The sequence below is a fragment of the Nyctibius grandis genome, chromosome 9, assembly GCF_013368605.1.
Source record: "Nyctibius grandis isolate bNycGra1 chromosome 9, bNycGra1.pri, whole genome shotgun sequence".
NCBI lineage: Eukaryota > Metazoa > Chordata > Aves > Nyctibiiformes > Nyctibiidae > Nyctibius > Nyctibius grandis.
In genome coordinates, this window is record NC_090666.1 from 8,860,480 (window position 1) to 8,880,456 (window position 19,977).

The window sequence follows — 19,977 nt, forward strand, 5'->3', positions numbered from 1 at the left end:
ATTTAACAAACCTCAGTTACTATTTTGAGGAACCCTTCTTCATAGTGTTTACGCTTACTAGCTTGCAGCGTAGTCTTTTACTGCCACTTTAAGATACCATTGATAGATGGGATAGATGCAGATTTTAATTTTTAACCATATTCTTCCTTCTCATGTTACTTCCTGTGCTGTTTGTATTTAACTTTTTTCAGTAAGGGTTCCTGTTAGTTTCTAAGTTGTTCTGAAAAGTGGTGTCAATGTAAACACTAAAAATGAGGTGTTGCAAAAGGTGTAGTGCCAGACAAATATGAATGTGGTTGCCAAGTAGCATGTGAAGGGAGGAGGTGTCTTGATTATCTTGTAAAATGTGAATCATTACCTTATCAAAGTTGACTTCTGGATCTAAGGGTTAGACATAACTCTTTATGAATCTGCCATATATCATATACTGTATGGTTAATAAAACATGTCAGTTTATCGTGTCCCCTGAATTAAAGTAGGTGAAGGGTGAAGGGCTAGTGGTATGAACGCTAAACTCTGCATTAAATTCAATAAGTTTAGCACAGATTTTCTTTGTGAGCCTTTACGTATGAGGAAACTTAGCTGTTTTTATTTCTTCCAAGTCTTCATCATTTAGGAATCCAGTGACTGTTGCACCTTTGAGGGAATAAATGATGGTACGTGAGTACCAATGCAATGTTTGTGACATAAGGATGTTTTTAAGGAAACCATAAAAACACATTTCAGTGCTTATTAAAACTGAATAGAGCCTGGAAAAGCAAACTTAATTCCTATATTAAAAGTATCTTGTTGTATACTTAATAACATAGTAGTTCCAGTTTGATATGATTTCTTGTAGGCAATTAAAATAATGAAGCTCTCTGTCTTGCTTTCCTTATAATCAAATGTTCTTATTCTAGCTGACAAATTAAGACCACCTTCATCAAGCCCTTCCAGTATTATTCGCCGGACTTCCTCATTGGATATACTTGCTGCTCCGTACCTTGCTGGACAGTGGCCTCGTGATAATCATGGCCAAGCTGCTCCATGTATGAGAGACAAAGCCACACAGGTAGGGCAGATTTTTGTCTTCGGAGTGTTTAAATGTGAAGACAGGATTTAAATATAAGAAGGTTTTCCCTTGAAAACAATCACTTCAGCTTTCTTGCTTACAAGTTCCTATTCACTTTCAGGTTGCAGGAATCCTACCTTTGCTATTACGTATGTGAGTTATTTGCATTCTTCTCTAGGAAAAGGCTGTGAACTGTAATATCTGTTAAGAGTTCCACTTTCTTCTTACCTCAGAAAAACACTATAGTGTATTGCACATCTGTGTTCTCACTGTTCTTCCAGTGTGCAGTACGTTAGATTGAAGTGGTGTTAAGTACTATTTAGTTTAAATTTATGCAAGAGAACTTAATGACTCCTTATATGTATGTCTGTATTAAAACTGAGTAAAAAAGCTTCTGTCGTGCCTGTATAAAAGTTATTGTAGCCTTTTCTATGATAGGCTGTTCATCCTCTGATTGTAAAAGGCCTTTAATGTTTACCTGGTATCTATGCACCAAGTATAGAATTATATACATTGAAGAGCTGCCTCATTGAACTGTGAATGATGTTCAAATTTAGCTCAACTGCAAAGTATTTTAAAAGTACATGATTTGCCAATAAACTTCAACTTGACAAAATTTCACAAGCTTTTGATGGTTCAGTCCTGTGCCACCTGTAAACACAGAACCAACAAACAATTGAATGAAACTGGCATTACAAGAGTTATACACTTATCATGACAATTGTTTTATCATTCCCCTTAAAGGGAGCTGTTGTTACATAGTATCCTACTGTATGCAGAAGTGATTCAAGATGGATTTTTCCATAAAATATCCCAGTGTTTCATTTATCCTTCTGTGGTTGCAGTCTGGCAGTGGATTTCCCTAACTTGTAGAGTGAAAGAGTGAGCCAAACATATCAGATTTTAAATCCCTTTTCCTAGAGGATGGTTTCAATAACAGGTCTCCACCAATTCCAAAGAACATAAGCAAAATGCGGTTGGAAGAGAAACTGACAGCACGTGGGACGTACTTCAGTTTGAGCCTGCCTTAGGTTTGGTAACAATAACAGAAATGTGGCCTCATAGGTTTCAGTGTGCTGTCTGCTCAGATGTGTAGGGAGTTGAGCAGATGATGTCTGCAGCATTGATTGTTCCTGTATGCCTTTCTCAAGATCCACAACACTTTGCAGAAAGGACCACAATTCAAAGAGCAGATCAGTAGAAAAGTAAGGTGTTTTGTAGGGGAATATGCCCGTGTGGATGAGGTGGAAATAGAAACTGGTGAAGAAAGGAGAGCTGAGGAACAAGTTTTCTGTGCAGGAAAATGAATCAGAAAAATGGTTAGAAGATAGTGTGAAAAAGGTAAGCAAATCATAGTAAGAGGAGGAGGATGAAGGCAGGCATATGATATACAAGAAATTGCTGTTCATGCTTAGCTATTAAAGGGCAGAACTAAACCAGTGTGGGTGCGTTAGCTATTTATTTTCATTTCTGATTTCTTAAGATAATACTTTTTTCAAAATAATTATATTTCTATACTACTGCCAAAGTATTTGCTACATTCAGCTGATCTCTTTCAGCTTAGTTTTGGTTTAATCTGAGTCATGGTTGGGCTTTTATAATCTGTGTATTTTCCAGGTAGATTAGATATCATCCTTTTTGGCTTACATTTTTCTTTTGCCTTTTTCTTCCAATTCTGACACATCTAGATGCTGTTGTAGTGGGGATTTCATATATAAGGGGAAAGATATTTGCAAAGATTAATGGGAAGACTGTAAAGGGCATTGGATATTTCTACAGAATGAGTATTTAGTGGTGATTGAGGTTAGTATACTGCTGAGGGAAATAGAATGATCTGTTTGCATTTCCTAACTTAAAATTTATCAAATCAGTAGAAAATTTGGGGATACAGGCATACAAGTGTACCTCCAAAGCTTGTGTTGATATGACACTGATGAGACATTGTTGCTTTTAATCTTTCTGGTGTGCTTGAGAGCAACCATTTAAGCTAGGGGCAAGTTTAAAATGTGATTTACAATAGTTAGTTTCCCAAGATACTATAGGCTCTCTGTATTGTTTAGCGTTTCCAAAGATGTGGTGTTTGGATGAAGTTTCACTTAAAAGGTATTCTGGCTCCAGTGTGTAATTTCAGATTTGACAGAGCCTGATGTGAAATGGATGTGTTCACATTTCAAAAGTTTAGGGAACAGGAATTGAATCTATTAAGATATAAAAGATTTCCAAGTTGAGTAAGCAGGGTATCTTGACTTTGTGGGTTTATGGCATAGGGAGTAGAGTCATTCAGGAAGCAGACTGGGAAGAGACAGGAATTAGTGACACACTTGAGCTTGCAGGCCTTTATAGAGATGCCCATAGGTCATAGCTGAGAACTGGGTAAGAGATCCCAGGTCACGCAGAGGCTGTCTATCAGACTCCTGATTCGACTGATTATTTTGATGAAACTTGTCTATAAAACCAGACTGAATTATGTACATGCAGAATTTTTGTTGGATGATGAATAAGTGTATTACTATTAAGTGTCTTAGGGTGTGGCTAGAATTCATACATGCAGATATTGTTTTAAGTGCTGCTAAAACGGGTGTTTAACCGTGTGTCTTTTGCTATTTGAATCAAACCTGTTCAGCTTTGCCTGTGGTTGTTTGAAATACAGCTATGTCAAAATACAAGTTAAAATGAGAGAATTGCTTTGTATTTTTTTTTTTATTTCTTGAAGAGCAATTCATTTCAACTGCAAAGTTTTTGCCTCGAAGACTTTTTTTTTCTTAAGTGTTCTACTATCTGTGATAAGTTTAGCCTTAAACTCATTTCTCTTTGTAATTCTGGAACAGGCAGAAGGATGTTGTGAAAGGTAACAACTAATAAGCAAGTAGTAGTGATTTAAGAACCTAGAGAGATAGAAATCCCTCTTTGTCTATTTGTTATTGGATCTGTGTTTCTTGAAAATAAGTATTATAAACAAAATGTGGGGAATAGTAGGAGGAGACTTGCTAAAATAGTATTACATTTCTGTCTTGACGTAAAGATTTCTTATAATTTAATGTCTTATACCTACTCTTGCTCTAAAAAGATTTCTAACTATTTGTTTTGAGGATGAGCGTCAAAGTAACCTCTAATCCTTTAAAATGTGTCAGATATTAATTTGAGAAGTAAGTCTTGAATCTTAAGTCAAAGTCTTGAATATAAATTAAATGCAAAGACTGATTAGAATGTTAATTAGATTCCTATAGGCAAGGGTAATGGTTGTGCTGAGTTGGGAAGTTAGAAGTAGTGGCTAAAACTTATTGTTCCAGGACCTAGAGATAGGATGAGACTCCAGATTGACATTTGAGAATTGGCTAAGCAAAGGTTGGTACTTGGGGATGGGGGTTATCAATTCTTCTATTTTATGATGAAGATAAGTGAGTGCTTTTCTGGAAAAACAGATTCTAATGGATTCTAATTTTGCTATGAAATAGGAATTTCAAAACAACCCTATTAACCTTATTATTCAGATTTGTCCTAGTTAGTTTTTGATTTGGAATGATGAAGATGAAAAAATACTGATAGTAGAGGTTTCATTTGTATGAAACTTAGGTCTGTAATTGAAGCCGATGGGAGTTGCAATCAGTATCTTCAGAGTTACACCTCCATTTTCACTGCAAAATGGAGATTGCTAATACCACATCATCTAAGGTCTTGTAAGATTCTGTGTTCTGAGTACAGATGGGATAAGTAAGGTCAGCTTGTGGCTTGCAAGCTGTTTTTCTCAAATATAAGAACAACTGTTGCACACTGTAGGTGTGAAGGCTTTGAGGCAATCGAAGTTCCTGCCTGTAGGAGAAAGTGAGATATCAGTGACTGCTAAGGCTGACTTAGCTAGATCACCGCTGTGTCATAAGAACTGCGCTGTGGCAACAGTGAATTTAAAGGAATTCACTGACTCTTTCAGTGTGTAAGCCTCTTCCAGAAATCCTTCTTCCTGCTTTGTTAGGTATATTTCTTGTGACTGCACGGAGATTCCGGATGTATGTTATTATCCCTCTTCTTAGAGCCTTTACAGTTCACTGCTTTTGAACACTGTTCTGGACCTGGTTAGGTGGGAATACTAACTGTCCATAAAGCATGCAGTATTATCACAGACTTGCCTGTGCATTTTGTTACCTTAAATAAATACAGTTTGTCTTAATGATACTTTGCGTTTCTCAGAACTTTTTCACTGCAGTATGTTTGCAAGTTTCTTTATTAAATGTTAATGACTTTGTTGGTTTAGTGAAACTAGATTAGTATTACCTGTGTTGCTTTCTGCTTGGCCTGAGACAACTATGAACCTGAAGCCCTTTGAGACATTAATAAATTAATTCCCTGCTTTGCTATAGCTCTAGTGGTGCTTGTATGCCTTGCCTTCCTTTTTCTCATTCTGCTGAGCAAGAACATGATTTTGAAGCCGTATTGGTGCAGGCTTTCACAATGATTACACCAAGCTACCCTTGCTAATGTGTCAGAAATAACAAGGTCAGCATCTGTGCAGGAAATAAAATATACCGTCTCCCTCAAATTCAGCATTGTCATACTGGTTCTTCAGAGCTCTGTAGCAGGTTGTGGTACATCTGGCTGTTAACACTGCCTTATGCTTAATAATTTGGAAGGGTAACTAGCACATTCTTATATTAGAGTAGGTCTGAAAGTTGGGGGTTTTCTGGGTGTTTTTTTTCTTACTACGTAGTTTCACTCCAGTCTTTCATATTTTACTTGTCAGAAAGGCTTTTAGTGACTGCTTTTCACTCACAGTTCTGAATCTAGCAAATCTTAACACTGTTCTCTCTTCTAATTTGTCTTAAAATATTCTGCCAGAAAGTAGGAATTACCTTTTTTTTTAATTAATCCTGTGATCTTCTTGCTACAGACAGAAAATGCCTGGGCTGAAGAATATTTAGAAAAGAAGAGAAGCTCACACAAACGTTCAGCATCGTGGGGCAGCAATGATCAACTCAAGGAGGTCAGAAATGTTATAATTTGAGATAGCTTTGGATTAAATTTTTTACTGGTATGCACTGTTAGCATGAGTTTTCAGGAAGGCATGAATATTGTATTGCTTTGTTTTATTGTACAGATCATGGGCATGGTAAAAAATAAGAAACAGCAGTTTATTTGGTGTTGATTTCATATAATAATGCAGGACTATTAAAATTTTTAACCTGAATACGTGGGAAAGAAAGTGTCAAATGTAGGTGATGTTCCTTATCAAAAGAGGAAATACAACAGTGACCAAACTACTTTCAAACTTTATGTATTTCAAGTTCTTTCATTAAACCTCCAGAGGTATCTTCTGGGCTTCAGCTGAACTGATAGCTAACATGTTAGGTTTGCAAGAACTTGAGTCTAATTTAGTCCTGGCAATGATTATGAACATTGTGGTAGTAAAGAATTTTAACTAAGTGATGTAATAAATTGATGAAACTATGTGTGTACTTGAATATATCTGGTGAAATCTAATGTGAATTTTTCCTTTATTAGATTGCAAAATTGCGTCAACATTTGCAGAGAAGCAAACACAGCAGTAGGCATCATCGTGATAAAGAAAGACAGTCTCCGTTTCATGGTAACCACGCAGCCATTAACCACAGTCAGGTGAGGCTGTGCGATTGTTGGACGTACTGAGTAGCTATTACTACTTTTAACTCCTTTCAAGAAATACCATGTACTGCTAAATACATTGTAGCTATAGGTGAATTCTGTGAAATAGATCTGTTTCCTTTGACTTCCTGGAGTGTATGGGGTCCCAGATCTTTTTGTTACTTGGCTAGGTTGGCTTTGAACTCCCACTTTCAGAGAATTTCACATTGTTAGATCCTTCCTTAAAGCAAGACTCTTAAAGTGCATTCTGCAGACTCTACAAAAGGATGACAGATAAGTTTAATCTAAAACCATAGATTATTTTTTTCATTATGCATTGCTGTAACAATTATGATTTTCCATGTAGAATGTCATGGGGCAAACTGGTGATAAAACAATACACTCAAATAAAATTGTAGTTTTTGCTGATCATGTTTCACATCATGACAGTAGCCCTTGTCTAATCCTGTGATGAACTGATTTAGAGAGTTTACCTGACAAAAGGCTATTCAATGGGATTTTTAGGTACTCTATTAAAAGTGTTTATATTCTTGATGTCTTCATTCAGCCTTTGTAAGATTTTTTTTTTTCCTTGTCATTTATCATGCCTTGAGACTTTAAGTAGTAATCACGACAAAAATTGTGATGGTTAGGCCACCCCATTTTCTGTGTGCAGTTTTAGTTTTATCTCAAGACTGTTAATGAGGTCAGGTTCACAGAGGGGTAATATTTTTAGCTTAGTTGATAGCCAGTGGAAAAAAATTACAGGCTTTTAGACACACAGATCCTTTTTCAAGTCTGTTTTGCTTGAGTAACTTTAAGAAACCAATAGGAAAGTTTGGTCATTTTTTCAGAAGAAAACTCCCCCCCCCCGATATCTCAAGAATGTATATTTATTATATGCACACAATTTTTTTAACAGTTACAAAAAGAATGAATCCCTCACAATTGCCCCGCAAGTCAGTGTAGTTGAAAGAAACTGTGAAACTATCAGTGGTGTGAATTGAGAAAGTACTTCAGCTGTCAAGCTTCTCTGCAAATCTAATATTCCAAATTACTCCTGAAATGCAGTTAGCATTTTTCTAATAAATATCATAATTTGATACCAGTTAATGAAAACTGTTTCCTTTCTGTCATTCTGTCCTTCCAGAAATAATTTAGGCCAGAGAGGGAAGCTGTTGTGACATCAGCATGTGTCCTACTATACAGGTACTTACCCATTCTGATAAAGGAGGAAATAAAAAATAGAAGGGAGAACCATACATACAGTCCTGAGCAGCCAGGTTCTTTCATAGGTAGAAGTCAGGTGTCTGAGTAAATCTGTTATACTACAATATTGGAAATAAGAAAGTAGAACAGTGTCTTGAATTTCTGCTGCACTGTTTAACTCCTGCTTTGTATAAAAATCAGTAACATCTTTTGTCTCAAACCCTAACTTGTCCCTGCTGTAGTTCATTTAATTAGGAGTCATGAATTTTCAGGATGTGCCTCTTGAATTCAGTTTGTTATTAGTTTGAATTCTGTGTTACTAGAAGTATTGTATTTAGGATATTTTTTTTAGTTACATTTTTTGACATAGCAGTTTAGGAATTACTTCTTCAAACTCTTTAAACTTTGAAAGAGAAACTGTTTCTTCTTCCTCCTGTATAGCAGAAGAACAATTTGAATTTGAAACAGGCTGTCTAGTACAAATTCCTACATTTTGATCTACTTTACTGAAGTACAGGTGCAGTGTAGCATGCTGCTAATCTTAGTGACTGCTGTAGCTCAAGTCAGAACAGTCCAAAATGATGAAAGAAGAAAGACAAATAAATGACCCGATGCCTTTCCTAGAGGTTTTTGGGAAAGTTTATGAAAACTGGTGAGACACATCTGCGGGGGGAGGGAAGAGGCAGGTCAAAATACTTGCTGCAGGTATTTTATCCAAATTTGTAGTTTGAAGATTTGTTCGGTACTAGTGGGCAATTGAGGCATTTCAACCAAAAAAAAAGTGTACTGAGAGACTTTTGGTGTAGGCCCTTCAGTACACTGGAGAATTACATGCAGTCTAACAGGTTTGGCTTGGTGTTCTACAAACCTGTAGGTTTCCGAACGCTAAGCTATTGTCACTTTAACATAGATAATCTTAGTGGGTTTTAATTTTGAAAATGAACAGTGATACCACTACTCTGAAAAATACATCCCCCCAAATTATGTATATAAATTTTTTTTGGATGATAATTACTTTACTATTACGCTCATGAAATGTTGCTTCTTGTATGGAGGTCTTTTGCATTCTGCCAAATTTTAGAGTACGTGAATAAAATATTGCACAACAGATAATTAGTTTTTGGGCTTGTGAAACGGACTATAAAATATAAACTGAGGCAAAGCAGCTTTTCCAGCAGTGTTACAAAACGAAGTATTGTTTTTCTTGGTAAATTTTGTGCCAGCTGTGTTGAGCTACTTGTGAAGGGGGGAAGTTACAGGCGGCTTCAAAAAGAGTAAGTGAAGGGTTTAGATTAATGGCATTTAGAGGCTGCTTTCTAAGTCAGAGTGAAAATCTGTAACTGTAGGCATCGAGGGCAAAGTTCCTAGGCTTTCTCATTCCTTTCTAGGGAACTGCTAGACTAGAATTTCTGGCAGCAGCTCAGTTCCTTCAGGATTTGTGGGAAGGACTGTGTGGAAACACTTGCAGTTAGTGATTAGAATATTTAGAAATTTTTTTACATTCCCAACTTGAAGGAAACTTGCAGTTGTTGACTCTAGAGGGCCATACAAAGATTTCTGAGCTCAAGGAGTTGGATTCCTGACAAAGCTAAGAAACTGTGTTAGGACATTGCCTCAGTAGTCCCTTCACAGAGACCAGGTAAACTCTGTTTAACATTTTGGAAATGGCTTACTCTTCTAGTTAAAACTAAAAGAAAAAATTCAGTGGATTTATTTCCTTTTGTCTTCCATACTAATAAACATTTAAGCTTTGCCACAATTCTTGAGTTTTACCAAAATTTTTACAGTGGTTCTTACCACCTAAGCCTCCAACTGATTGTTTAGTTGTGCTTCTTTCTTTTACAATTTTTGTTTGAAGAAAGAAATCCACACAGTCTCTATGGAGTAAGCTTGTTAGCTATTCCTGTCCCTTTACTTGGAATCAGGAAATAGTTGGTGAGGAACTTGATCAAGCCCTTGCTGCTGCCTACATTTTTTTCCAGAGCAATTGAATGTTTTTTTTTGTTCATTTGTTTTTTCATGATGCCAGAAATGTTCCATCCTGCCTCCCTTTACAGGAAGAGGGGTTTGCAGAAAGGTCATAGCCTCCTCAGGTGATCTCAGGATGCTTCTGAGAACGTTGGATTTTGGATTGGTTGCCTGATACTAAATCTGTAAACAGAAGTCAAACCAATGGGATCTTCCTTTATTCTCAGTGTTAATGTAATGGAGAAACTAGAATTGAGGCCAGAGCTGAATCCAGACAGAAGAATAAATGGATTAGGTCTTTCAAAATAATCTTTTTTTCCTCAGTGCACTTCGCTGATGTTATGCTGCTGCTTGACACTATGAACCATCAAACCCCCTCCTTTTGCTTTCCTGGGAAGCACGTGTCCTTCGTGTCTCAGCAATCGATTTATCCTAAGCAACCACTAATAATGAGACCAACTGCATGCAGTTTGCAGTGGGTTTTTTTTTGTTTCACTCTTAACCACATTGCATAGGTAGAACATTTCATTTTTAGAGTAGAATTACCATGGTGCATTCAGCCTTGAGGAGGTTTGATGTTAATATCCAAAAGCATCAAAAGATCTTGGATTCTATTTAAAGTTCTGTTGCTTGTTGAAAAATTGGCAGAGCTTGGAGCATTTTTCTAAAATGTCTGTGAACAATTTAGATTTGTCATCGCCTATATTTCGTATCTCATGAGTTTATGCTGTACCTGTAAGTTTCAGGACTCTAACTGTCCTGCACCAAAACTCCCTGATGGTGTGTTATTATGTGAGCACTGTAATTATTATCCTGTGTTTGTCACCTTGCTTCGTTTTGTGCGTTCCCAAATATGCAGATGGTTGGCCAAAGGTTGATAGCCTGTTCCTGTATGTCAGGGGCCAGCTCCATGCAGACCTCTGTGAAGGCAGTATTTCTAATATAAAGTTTCTTGTTTTGAGGCTGGTTTGTCCATGCCTGCAACAATAATTCCTTCCCTTTCCACTCTCCAGCACTTCGGGTTAGCAAGTCATCCTCAGTCACGTACAGAATATTATTTCTTTTGGAAGTGAAACATGCTGTATTGAACCATAATGAACTGTATTGGAGCAACTTGTACTTTTCTACTTTGAGCTCTTCAAATAGTACTCTGATTCTAAGAATTCTGTGGTAGGCAATTATATTTAAAAGATGGAGAATTCCCATGTTTTGCTAATGGCTGCTGAAATCTTAGACAAGCATTCTACTGTTTAACAAGTTCAGTTTGTCCTAAGAAGGTGTATATTTAATAACTGGGTGCATAAACAGTCTTTATTAGTGCATAAACTTGTTCTGGTATACCTGTATTATGACTGGATATTGACTTGTGTTAGCTCACTGGGTTGTTGATCCAAGGCCTTGTTTGGAATGGAATTAACGGGGTAGCTTTCTGAGACTTTTTTATGCTCTTCTCCAGTGGTTTTTGTTTCCTATTTTTCATCTTCAGGCAAGACTTTTGAAAGTCTTTCCAAGTTTGGCCATTATGAAAATGTTTAGTTTTTGTTGACATAAACAGTGTCACAAGCATTTCCTGAACAGAAGATTTTGTAGTCCTTGCGCAAGTCTCTCTTTTTTTAATAGCTATCGTAATGTTTCAGAAAAGCAAAACCAATGTAATTTGTAAGTTTTGCGGCCTTCTGATTGTGAGAATAAGTCTGTGTTATGATCTGCACTTAGAATTTTCTTGTTTACATTAATTTTTCTAAGGTAGTTTTTCTGCCAGACAAATTTTACCTGGTGTTTGAGAGTTCACATGCGAAGTCGTGATGCTTTGGAGTCTGTATATGCACAGTCTTGTTATTTAGAGGAAAAATTAAAAAACCACAAACAAACCACTTTGAAGGCCAGGTGAGAATGCTACTGTCCTTCAATCAGCAGAGGAGATGTTCTCAATCACAGGACACTAGGCCCTAGAGTCTAGGAATTTTACACAGGAATTCTACTGTGACTTTTAAGTGTCATGCTGTTCTTTGAGTTGAACTAAATGTTTGCAGGAAGCATTCCATTATCTGTAGTACTGTCCTGCATAATCACCAGGAGTCTCTGTTGAAGTTTAGGGCAGAATCTTCTAATGTTCTGGTAGCATGATTTTTTAACAGGTGGGAGAATGCTAATGGAGAGGATGGGAAATCTTGAGAAGCTGTGGTGTACCAAAAGGGGCTTTGGAAAACTTCAGTAACATGTTCTCTGAGAATGGAGTTTTCATGCATACTTCGAAACACTGCATTTTTAAAATGTTAATCTTCATTCTGAAGCAACTATGTATTAACATTTGGGTTTGGGATTTTATTCTTTCTGTGGAAGTCTTCCTAAATTGTTTTGTCAACCTTTTATTCTGGCTTAATACAGTTACTATGTTGGTCTTCATTTCTAGCGTAGTGCAATCTTGCATTTGTGGAATGGTTTTCCTTCTGCATGTGTCATGTCACTGTATGTGACAGCAGACCTCTGTTAAAATAAAATTTTAATGAAATTACAAGTGGTAAATTTGACAGAGAAGAAAGTGAAATTGTGGTACAGCTCAGTTCAGAAGGAATTTGAATATATTTTAAAGGCTTCAAAATTACTTAAATATTTACTGTTAAATTTTCAGTTGTAAAGCAACATCGAACTGGAGGCAGACCATATCAAGGGAAGTTTTGAGACTAGATTGTTGAAAGCTTTTCCTGCTAAAAATTAGATTTGGAACAAAATTCAGGATGTCTGTGTCTTCATTTAAGGCATCTATTTTAATGCAAACGCTATAGTTTCATGAAAATCCTTGATATTGAGGTGTAGATGTGTTCTGTTTAAAGGTTCACTTTTGAATAGAAATAGTAACTGTGTTTTGTAAGTAAATTTACATTGCTTTCTCATTGTCTCTGGTTCTTCAGGCTCCCATCCCAAAGAGTGCTCTTGTTCCTGTGATGCCTATTACCAAATCAACAGGATCACGATTCCGAAACAGTGTAGAAGGACTGAATCAGGAGATTGAGATAATAATTAAGGAGACTGGAGACAAAGAGGAACAGCTTGTTGTATGTATCTGCAACCATGATTGTGTTATATAATTATTTTGGTTTTGCTTTACGGGTTTTAAGTCATAAGCTTTATTTTGCACAATTTTTGAATTAAATTTGTCTGGAATGAATTTTTCTGTCTTTAATAAAGGTAGTTTAAAACTCTCTTGGAAGGCATAAAGAAAGAGTTAAAAGCTTGAATCTGAACCTTTTTCCTCTGTGATCACTGTGATGTAATTAGTCTGCCAATAAAATAAGAAACCTCAGTAAAACAGGGGAAAAGACAAAATGTCTGTTTTGAGAGTTTTTGTAGTAACTTTTTCTTCTCTTTGCCCATGCTGAACTATCACCATCCTAGCTGAAGCATAATGTGACTATTTTATTTTTAGATATTTTTAGATGTAAGTTAAATAATAAAGTATCTGAAATACAGGACACGGAGATGATCAAGGGACTGGAACATGTTTCATGTAAGGAGAGGCTGCGAGAGCTGGGAACGTTCAGCCTTGAGAAAAGAAAGCTCAGGGGATCTTATCGATGTGTGTAAATACTTGATGTGCAGGAATGAAGAGGGAGGGGGCTGGACTCTTCTCAGTAGTGCCCAATGACAGGGCAAGAGGCAGTGGGCATAAATTAAAAAACATTAAATTCAGTCTGAACACAATAAATAAACTTTTTTTAAATTTTTTTTTTTTTTAAATGTGTGAGCCTGCTCAAAAGTGGAGCAGGTTGCCCGGAAGAGGGTGTGAGATTGCTGTCTGTGGAGATACTCAAAACCTGACTGGACACAGTCTTGGACAGACTGCTCTAGCTGACCCTGCTTGAGGAGAGGAGTTGGACTAGATGGTCTCAAGAGATCCCTTCCAGCCTCAACATTTCTGTGATTCTGTGAAACCTTGAAAACTGTTGTCCTTGGTTTCCGCACCTGGCTTATTTTATTTTCTGTTGGAATCTTGTATAAAGAATAAAATGTTCTACTTCAAACAGTTTTATGAAAACAGAAAAACTCCTTAGCATTACTGGATTTAAAGAAATTACTAACCAGATAAGAGCAACCATCTGATATCTTTTATTTTTAACAGCCTCAAGATATTCCAGATGGGCACCGTGCGCCACCTCCATTGGTTCAGCGCAGTAGTAGTACTCGCAGCATCGATACCCAAACGCCTGGTGGAGCAGACAGGAGTAGTAACAACAGCAGCCGCTCCCAGTCAGTATCTCCAACCTCATTTCTTACCATCTCTAACGAAGGCAGTGAGGAAAGTCCATGTTCTACAGATGATCTTCTTGCTGATTCCAGAGATAAAGGTACTGTCTAACTTTAAAAGTTCAACAATGCTAAGCTTTAACTCGTTGCTATATGGATGAACATGTAGTAGAAGAGGGGTTTTGTTTCCCATATCCATGGAGAAATGGTAGAACTTTTTTTTTTCTTTATAAGTGATCTTGGTGGACTTGGTAGTGTTAGGTTAGTGGCTGGGCTTGAAGATCTTAAAGGTCCTTTCCAACCAAAACAATTCTATGATCTTTTTTTTCCAAATTTCTGCAAATACTGTGTGTGCACACATATCTAGTGTTCTGTAATTGAAGCTGGATAGATGTGACTGAGGAATGTGCTTCCCAAACAAGTTTTTGTTTTTAAATAATATATTCTTGAAAATACTTTAAGCAAGTTGAAGAAGCAGTAGCATACAGCAAAGTAGGCTAGTCCTGTTGCTTCTGTCAGGTATTTTTTATGATCTTGGGCAAAATGGGCAACCTTCCAGCATTTCATACATGTATGCATAAAAGTTTAACTGTTTGGGTTTTTTTTGTGTGTGTGTTTTTTTTGTGTGTGGGGTTTTTTTGTTTTTTTTTTGTTTTTTTTTTTTTTTTACCAGAGGTATGCTTAGGTCTATTTTATAATTTAACATAAACCTGTTCTGGTTTTTAAGGAATATGGCTTCTGCCCATTTATTTTGGCTAGATGGTGACAGCACAGGACCATAGATTCAGGTTTGCAAATTGAAAGTGTCCAGGAATGAACAGAGATTGCAGAGGAGCCTGAAAATGATCCAAGGAGAAACAGGAAGGAGGAAAGGGATTGAGATAAGCTTATTTGCAAGACTTGGAGGCAAATGAAAATGTTTCTTAATTTTATAACATTGATAATGAAGTGGGTTTCAATTTGGAGGGCATTTAAAGACAGTTGTTGTTTTTCAGTGTGACGCATTTAAGTAATGAGATACTCTGTCCTGCAGAGAATGGGAATAATTCTCCCTTGCCAAAATATGCTACCTCACCAAAACCCAACAACAGCTACATGTTCAAGCGTGAACCTCCAGAGGGCTGTGAAAAGGTGAAAGTCTTTGAGGAAAGCTTGTAAGTTGATCTTTACTACGTAAGAAGTAACATTTAATGTTCAGAGTTATCCATTGGTTTATTGATTTTTGTGTCAGATCAAAATTATTAGTCCAGTTCCTAAAACCATACTAACAGCCTGATCTCTGTTAGTGTGACTGTGTACTGGTATACATGGATGTACTTTATGGCTGGAATTCTGTGTTAAAATCAAAACCTTGAGAGACTTTTTTTTTTAAACCAGCATAACTTGAGAGGACTGTCTCTTACCTGGCAGTGGGGGAGGAACTCAAATAATCAGGTACAGAGGGATGTACCAAGAAGCTGTAATGCAGGTGCATCAGCTAATGTATGTCACAGCTTGACAGGTGCGTCCAGTAATCTAGAATCTGATGACCGTATTCTTTTCAGCTACATCTATGTAGTTGTGAAACTTTTAGTGACAGAGGAGTGAATTTGACCCTGAGTATTTGATGTTTTGGTCATTCTGAAAAAGCCAGCTTTTGTCATTTGGAAATGTTCTGGAGTTTTATGTTTTTATTATTATTTTCAGTGGAGTTTTTATACCCTTATGTCATTTGGATGCAAGAATCTTAACGTTTAGTTAAAAATTCATTTCATCACACAAGGAGTATAGTTTGGTTATAATTCTCTTATGCTTATATTATCTCAGCAATGCCATCTAGTATAAGTAGTAACTTAAAAAATTATAGCTGCCTTTGTGTATTTTCCATCTCTGATCTCTGCAGATGGATTTTGAGAGGTCTCTAAGGCCTCTCCATAGCAATGTGTAAAGGGTTACAGCAACTTAAGTTACCTGTCTCTATTTTAGAGTGTGTAAACTATGTTGCCAACAGATTACATAGTCTTCACTTGCTCCAAGAACATATTCTGTTGTGATTTGACTTGCATTTGCATTTCTTTTCGGATGTCCTTGCTACACAGCTGTAGGACTATTCTGCTGTAGAGTGAAACAGGCTTCTCCAGAAGTTGTTACCTAGCTATGGCAGTTGTTAGACACTGCAGTCTCATGCAAAAAATCTTTCTCACATCTGGTACTTGTATTCCACATGTACATGGAATACATGAGTGTAACTATATAAAGCTCAACCTTTGTTTAACATTATTTCTATCTGAAGTTTACAGGATTTTCATTTGGAAAAAAATTATAAATGGGGCTGAATTGTCTAGACACTTGAAGAATCAGCTAACGTGGAAATGTACCTAACTTCATGAAAATTACTTTTCAGAGTAGAATATCTACTTACAAGAATAGACTGAAAGATTGGCTTTCTTGGCCTAGTAGAATGAAGATAGAGGTGCATATGGCTGTCTTACGAACACAGGGAAGAGAGGGGGAGGTTATGGGCTAAAGAGCAATGCTGGCAACAACTAAAACTGAGTATGAATTTCTGATGGTTATTTTCCAGCAGGGAGGAGAGGCTTTGGAACAGATTCCCATAGTTTGGTCTTAAAGTAGAGTTAGACTAGCTTAGTAGATTTACATTGCAGGGTTAGAGATAGACATGGAAGGCATTCCTGTGCTATCCACAATTTCCCTTCCAGCTCTGTCTTTTGTAAAGCATGCCTCTGAGTTGGTTGCATTATACGCTGAGATGGCAAAACTGCAAGTCAGGATCTAAACCACACTTCCTTCCCAGGTTATAGGTACTTGATAATGAATGCCATTTTGGGCATACTACATTTTACACTCTGTATTGAGTTTTTAAGTAAGTTGGGCTCATCTTTTAGAGAGATTCAGGCCACACTCAGGTGAACATGCGAAGGAGGCAAAAGTCTAGAAAAGGGGATCCCGCAATGATCACGAACAGCTCTGAGACACGCAATATTAGGAATGTTGCTATGCCAGCTTTCTTTCAAAAGGCCTGCTGTATAAAGAGTGTCTGTATGTGGGGCAGAACTTGTTGGGTTATGACAGTTTCTGGAGAATGTGATTGAGAATACTCTCTTATATATTGGATATGCCAATTCATGGACAGAGTTTGTGATTTGCAACATGAAGTTAGTGTCTTCCTTGGGTCTAGAGACAGCCTGCACTGAGAACGTGCTGTTTATCTTGTAGTATATGTAAACAAGCAGTTTGCTATTTGCCATGTGGTGGGAGTGTCATTAAGGCATTATTGAGTAGCTGAAATGCTTCAAGTTTAAACCTCGACTTGTCTCTGGTGATGGTGTTCAGCAGTACGTACCTGCCATTGACAGAAGGTGGTTGTTCAATGTAATTTTAAAACTATTGTGTGTATTTTATTTCTAGGCCAAAGCCATTGCATGAAATTCCAGCCTTCTACTGCCCTGACAAGAACAAAGTGAATTTCATTCCTAAAAGTGGCTCTGCTTTCTGTCTTGTCAGCATCCTCAAGCCACTTCTTCCCACACAGGATCTCACACTTAAGGGCACTACACACAGCCTGACTGTCTCCTCTGGCGTGACACCCAGTTTGTTGCAGCCCATTTCTATGGCTTCCTTGTCTACAAACACAGATCAAGACAGGATCTCTCGTGGAACAAGTACAGTAATACCACACACCTCTATACTCCAGCAATCGGGACATATTGAGGAAGCTGAAGAATAGAATTAGATTGTCTTGACATTTTTCTGGGCAACTACTGGGAAAAAAATTCGAACCAGTTGACCAGACCTTTCTGATCACACTATTTGCATTGTTTTAACAATTTATGGCACTGTCATAACTGAACTGTTTGTATAATTGACAGTTTGGTAGCACATTGAGTTCAGGAGGATGCAGCAGCTGATACTCTGTTGCACTTTCTGCTTATGAAGACTCTGGTTCTGTTTCTCTACTGCTTTTTTTAAACACTGGTGAAAACTAAGACTGTCATAATCCTTTGCCATTTAAAGGACCAGTTGTTGTGATGCTGTGTGTCCTTTGACTTTTTTTCCTATTAAATCAAAAATCTCAAGACCAACCAACTGATCCCATTCACCATTGTAATCTGCAGAGGGGGGGGCAATCGGATGGTTTTGCAAGATGTCTTTTGTATGAAAATGTGTATTTTGTAACAAAACCTTGCATTTTCTGGTGCGTAGCAGATGGTGTTTAGAAGACACTTTCCTGGTGATTATTTCCACACCCCTCCCCCCTTTTTTTTTTGTGTAGGGAAGGTTCTTTTTTACTTGGCTGTTTTACAGCTGCTGGGACCAAAGGATTGCTGAAGTATTTCAGCAGTCTCAAATTATGTGACCTTGATGAACAGCCTCAGCCCTAAACAAAATAAGACAAGTTAATATGTTTGAAACTTTTAAATGGAAGAGTATCCAAAAAGCAATGTTCGTATATTGTGTGCATTTTTTTGATATTGGAAATTTGTACTTCAGGTAAGTCACATTCTTAAAACTACTTCCTTCAAGGAATTCCCACGGGTGTTGGTTTATTGGCTGGAAAATTGCATTTTAAAGCACTTGCCCCAGTATTGTTCTATTTGTCCATAGGATTTTTGTGCAGGGGAGGGGGGGGGAAAAAACATGTTATCCTCTTACTCGGTATTCTTTCTTCCAGAAAATATGCCACCTGCCTCTTAGAGGCTTGCTTGGCTACTTCTGGAGTTAGTCAGCCTGAATGATTAATCGCTCTTGGCACAAATTTGCTCTGACGTGACTCATCACTGTATTATAGACCCTGGCCACATAATACTGAAATATCTGTGCATGATTTCCTCCTTTTTTGTCATAGTGGTGTTTTGTGTGTCCATTGAAGGTGGTGGTTTGTCAGCGTGGTATCTGTTACACAGAAGTTTACAGCAGCAGATACATTCTCCCTTTTTAACAGCAACTTAGGCTGGCATGTAAAACAGAAGATTTCTTGATACCTGGTCTGTCCTGATATGCAGCAGTTTATCGTTCCTTTGAAATTATAATAACAGATGACAATGAAGGGGAAAGGCAAACAGAAACTGTTCAGGAACTTCAGTGAGGTTTTGCATGTATTCCTGGAGTGCATTACTTGGATTTGAGTAAATACAATACAGATATGCAAAAAAACTGCAGTGACCTGAATACCAGGATCATATCAACTTATAAAACAAGTTGACCTTGTACCTCTTTTACAGAGTTAGATTCAGTAATTTCAAAGTAGGTGTCGTCGTGGACAGTCTCTGGGTCTGAATATTGATCTGTTACACATGAGCAGTTCTCACTGACTTGCATATACGTAGCTTCCATGGATCAGTTGCATACTCAGGTCACCTCATAACTGCATCTATTTAAGATGATACTGCAAATGTAACAGTTTTGTTCAGTGCTTAATATGCTAAATTTGGTTGCAAATATTTCACTTGGGAGAAAAAAAAAACCCTGCATACCTGTGCAGACAATAGTCATAGTTTTGATGTGTATTTACTGTTCCTTTAAATCCTACATAAATAACTATGTTAGCAATGTACTTTACTCAGCAAGTAAATAACACTAGAATGTGCAGGTCCTGTGTTGATAGTATAATGAACCCTTTTCCTAAATTATTATGCAAAAATTCAGCAAATGAAAAATGTACCAGGAAGTATTAAAATATTAGACCTGTTAAATTAGCAAATGAGCAGAATTTGGGTTACCATCTTTCTTCCCATCAAAATAGCTAGGATTGTGCAGATGGGACTAAAGAACTCTGTTTTGAAGTAAGAGCTCTGATTTACACTGAAGTAGTTGTTGAGGAACAGAGTTTTAAATAAGCAGCTTTGTGCATCACGTTTGTGTAATTTGACCAGTTGATAATTCTTTTCTAGGTTTTGTGGATATTAAATAGT

At 37.2% G+C, this 19,977-nt stretch overlaps 1 protein-coding gene across 1 annotated transcript in view; it reads left to right on the forward strand.

The window, feature by feature from the left end:
* FAM117B (family with sequence similarity 117 member B) overlaps positions 1-18,019 on the forward strand; it is a 25,267-nt gene extending 7,248 nt beyond the window's left edge. The window contains exons 2-8 of the mRNA XM_068407239.1: positions 900-1,051; positions 5,934-6,026; positions 6,545-6,658; positions 12,733-12,876; positions 13,941-14,166; positions 15,099-15,219; positions 17,474-18,019. Of these exons, the coding sequence (XP_068263340.1) occupies positions 900-1,051; positions 5,934-6,026; positions 6,545-6,658; positions 12,733-12,876; positions 13,941-14,166; positions 15,099-15,219; positions 17,474-17,792 (1,169 nt within the window). The 3' untranslated portion in view covers positions 17,793-18,019. The remainder of the gene's footprint in view (positions 1-899; positions 1,052-5,933; positions 6,027-6,544; positions 6,659-12,732; positions 12,877-13,940; positions 14,167-15,098; positions 15,220-17,473) is intronic.
* The last annotated feature ends 1,958 nt before the right edge of the window (positions 18,020-19,977 follow it).